The sequence below is a fragment of the Dendronephthya gigantea genome, unplaced genomic scaffold, assembly GCF_004324835.1.
Source record: "Dendronephthya gigantea isolate DGI-Jeju-01 unplaced genomic scaffold, DenGig_1.0 000288F, whole genome shotgun sequence".
Classification (NCBI taxonomy): domain Eukaryota; kingdom Metazoa; phylum Cnidaria; class Anthozoa; order Malacalcyonacea; family Nephtheidae; genus Dendronephthya; species Dendronephthya gigantea.
In genome coordinates this window covers 89,321-93,789 of record NW_021163298.1, presented here as the reverse complement: position 1 = coordinate 93,789, position 4,469 = coordinate 89,321, and the positions used below count along the sequence as shown (strand labels likewise).

The following is a 4,469-nucleotide window of genomic DNA, read 5'->3' as shown; positions in this document are numbered from 1 at the left end:
CGACAAAAGAAAGGTTATGTATTTTGTTTAGGATATTTGCGGGCAACAACCTTTTTCAATCATTTAATTGAAGGGGTATAAATTACTTCACCAGAAATTCATGACATTGAGAGATTTCGCAATTAAAGATGGCTGCCTTGTTATAATAGACACAAGTCAAAATTTGAAATTAAAGCAACTACTATCTCATATATTATATATCTTACATATTACATTATTGGGGAACCTCATGGCTACCCATCTTTTTGATTGATCAAAAAGAGATGAATCTGAGACAAGCAGTTTCAAATTATCTGTTTCAACAGTCTGTTTTTAACAGGGCAACTTTTACAGATTGACTTTCAAGTATTTTTTTCGCTTCATGCATTGTATTAGAATAGCGGCAAATTCGCGCATGTCTCAAATTACCATTTTGATTTGTTCCTCTAGTAGTGAGATAGAAATGCAAAACCTGCTGGCCAGCTTTGGTGGTAAGTACTTAAAGGGGCACTTTATGACAGACTATGTATCCTGAAACGTTTTTGTGAGAGGGTGAGTGATTTTATGCATGACCTATAGCTGACATCCGTAAGAACATGGCAAACAAGGAGAAGAATGTTCATAAGTTTACCACCGGAGCACTCAAGACAACTGACAAAAAAGTTGGTGAAATTTGGAAGAAACAGAGACTAGACAGGTTTGCCGGCCTATGTCGAATTATATTTGTCAAATCATGTGAAGTGTTTTCTACTCTGCATGCACAAACCGAATATGATAAAACGCGCAATGCCGGTGTTCAAGATTGTAAATTAAGAGTAAAAAATATTTTTATTAGATTACCGATTCTATAAATTTATCTTAACTCTCTTCTCAACAAGTACGATCGTACTATAGGGACCAGGAACTGCGTAACCGAGTTTAATTTCTGAACTGCATTGTATTTATAACAATGGAGAAGACAATGCATTTCTAATCGTTTCCGTTTACTTATATATAGGCTGAATATTAATAATATGTATATTTATTATATGGCAAGCGCTTGTTTTGGTTAATTCTGCAATTTGATTGGCTGCTGACAGGTCCGGATTTCCCCGTATTGCCCACGGGCAATACGCAATTCTTATTGCCCTGTGAAAACAAGGCAAAACTCACGGCAAAAACTAACTAAATCTAAACTGAAAAACAGATTAAATTCTTAAACGGAAAATAATGAATTTGAAATAAAAATAATAAATTTATATTTTACAAAAGAGAGCGGTTTTTTTCACTTTAGGCCGATGTTTTGGTGTCGTGTGCCCGGATGAGATTGATCATTAAAATTACTTATAAAGAATTAATCATTACAATGTCTGCATGAATTATGCCATATAATAAAAAACTTACTAACTTCGACTGCTCGGTCTGTACGGTAAAATATCAAACCTCGGTCTTCGTGTATTGACCTCGCTATCGCTCGGTCAATACGGCACGACCTCGGTTTGATATTTTACCGTACAGACCTCACTCTCAGTCAGTAAGTTCTTAATATTATTTGCTGCAAATATATCAAGAATTGCTTGTAACTTGCTTCAAAGGTCAAAAGTAAAAATTCGAACTCCGTCAATCGATGCGGAATAATGCTTAGAATAATTGTGCCAAGTTTCATTCCGATCAAACAAGTAATGAAAGAGCCTTAAGGCGGATTTCCACTTACAGCGAAATCGTTCGCTAGCGAAATATTTGCATATTTTCTTTTGAATTGAGAACAGTCAAGTCGAACTAATTTATTTATGCTGTTAAAATTCAAAAGAAAATATGCAAATATTTCGCTGGCGAACGATTTCGCTGTAAGTGGAAATCCGCCTTTAGGGTTTTTTTAAAGAGCGTCGCCCCCTAACAACAACAACAACAACAAGATTAGCAGCGGTTAGGGACCAGTTCCTGGTCCAAAAATCGGGCCTAAGTAGTGGTCTTGGTCCGGGCACCTGCACTAGTTTCCTCATTTACTGAACTTTTGGAATGGCTCATCTAAGACTGAGATTATTAATCCAGCTATACTATATCCTCATAGACTGAGATTATGAATAACATCACCTTTAAACTGACAATTTGATAAAAAGGTGGCAGCATGCCGATGAACAATATAAATCTTTGCATGAATGTTTCCTATTCAAAGGGCATGTGGCATTATGGGATTCGAACCCCTTCCTATTATGTCAAAACCATGGGTCCGTAGAATTGACGTGACATTGGCATTGTAACCAGGCATTACATTCAAACAAGTTTAAAATGAATCATCTTCCATTCTATGTATTAAATATTTATACGTTATTGTTCAGCCAAGTATGATGCAAGAAAGCTCTGTTTGATTTTTACTAAATTTGTTTTTGCGACACGCAGTATTAACTACATAATTATATATAATGTTTTCCAGATCAAAACTTCTGGAGGAGTTTTCAAATTCTATAAATTCTGTCACGCATCAATGTGACGCGGATGTTGTGACTATCAATGAAAAAGAGAAAGAGTGGGAGGTACACGTTATTACTCTTCATATTTGAAGTATTATCAGAATGGATTTTAACTAATCTTTTGGAATATCTTACATCGCCAACAACCACATGCATATTTCATGTGGCCAGCGTGGTTATATAAACTTCCGGCATGCATGAAACTATAGTATATTAGGCCAACGTTATTAACACAGTATATACAGGAAGCAGTCGTCTCAGCTATTTTACGTTTTTAATACCTTCAGCGCACGACGTTTGGCCATGGCATTGGAGAATTCTTATTTCAAACTTTATCGCACTTTTATAGTGTCTCCATGGTGTTAAGTTACATCATCGTTCACCACTTCCCGCAAATATGATCGGATCCGTGTTGTAAATTGCTAATAATGTACGCAATATTTTTCAAAACTACTTTCCTGCAAAGCTAAATTAGGCAATTGATTTTGAATTATTTGTTTCTGAATTTCTTAACATGCTCCTACGAGAAAGGCATTGTCTTTTGCTAGTTAGTGCAGACTAGTGATTTTTTGTAATAGACCTTCTCAGGAATTACGTCACAACATTTTAACATCTTAACTTTTAAATTTAGAACCACCTAAAATGAAATGGATTTCAAGTTTTACCCTCACGAACCACGTGCAAAGATGCAAAGCATCCTTCTTCAACACATGCGTGAATTTTTTTTGTTTTGACCGATAAATGTGGAAATAACCCATAACACGAGAACGAGGCTGAGGTGCCAAGACCGCGAGCCTCGTTTCCGCGTTATAGCTTATTTCCATACTTATTAGTCAAAATGAAAAAAATTTTCATGCATGCACGGGTTGTACAAGGATGTTTTGCATCTTTGCACATAGCTTGTGAGTAAAACTTGAAATCCATCTCATTTAAGGTGGCTCTAAATTTAAATTTAAGGTAGCTCTAAATTTAAAACGATAATGCTGTGACGTAAAATTTTACCGAAAAGGTCTATTAACTCCATGAATGTTTTTGTCGATACACGCGAAAGCTAGTAAATTCCAGGTGGCTTAAAGTTTGTCTGACCGCGTCTAAATGCCAAACAACCCCCAGCCCTGTCCCTATCAGGTGAGTCAATGAACCAGAATCCAAACATTTGTGACGATATTACAAAATTTATGAATCGTACAATATTCATCCAAATTTTCTAGAAAGGGTTCCAGGAAATATTGAATGGCGTGCACCAACACCGAATAATTCAAACTCAGCGCATCAAAACGCTCATTCAAATAACTAATACACTTATGAAGAGTTTTGAAGACTTGGAAAATTGTCATTGTGAACAACAAAGCAACGTGCAAGGGGAGTTGAAGAAGGACATGTCACAGTTGCAAAAAAAAATTATGAAGGAAACTGTGAGTACTTTTCATTGGATACAATTTTAATAAATGCGTGTAATATTGCAATCAATAATTATTACCGCTCTCATTTTAGCAACAGCAAGAGTTATCGAATGTCAGAAAATCTCTTCAAACTATGTTGGCCCATGTATAGACGTTGGACGAATACTGCAATTGTTTAATTCTTCTAAAATGTATTCGTAAGATCTCGTTAAAAACATTTAAATAATTATTGTATGTTATTTTGGTTAATAATTAATTTGGTAAAAGTAATCGAATAAAAAAGTTTATAATTTTTTAACTGAAAATATATCGTTTCAAACTATAGTCATGCATCATTTGTATACAGTTCAAAAGTGTTTTTATGATATGTACATATACATGATACCAGAAGAATAAACGCTGCTTTTCAGGAAATTTGTGTTGAATTCCACAAAAAGTTGGTGAATTTCAAGCGAGGGGACTAAGGTTGTTGCATGTCGAGTAACATACGTGATTGGAAAAGAACATTTTAGTTGTTTGTTTCTCCCAGGCTGTCTGCATGAAGAAAAGAAGATTAACCCATTATTCAGATCAAGAAAGTTGTATAATCAATTATTGTGTTTATAGTTTATAGTTGTTAAATACACCAAAATAAAAA

The 4,469-nt window shown here is 35.0% G+C and overlaps 1 protein-coding gene across 1 annotated transcript; it reads left to right on the top strand.

Moving 5' to 3' along the window:
- Window positions 1–575: 575 nt before the first annotated feature.
- Window positions 576–3,998, top strand: LOC114541398 (synaptonemal complex protein 3-like). The gene is made up of 4 exons (XM_028561324.1): window positions 576–676; window positions 2,393–2,492; window positions 3,641–3,844; window positions 3,924–3,998. The coding sequence occupies exons 1-4, from the start codon at window positions 576–578 to the stop codon at window positions 3,981–3,983; spliced, it is 465 nt and encodes a 154-aa protein (XP_028417125.1). The 3' UTR covers window positions 3,984–3,998.
- Window positions 3,999–4,469: the final 471 nt, after the last annotated feature.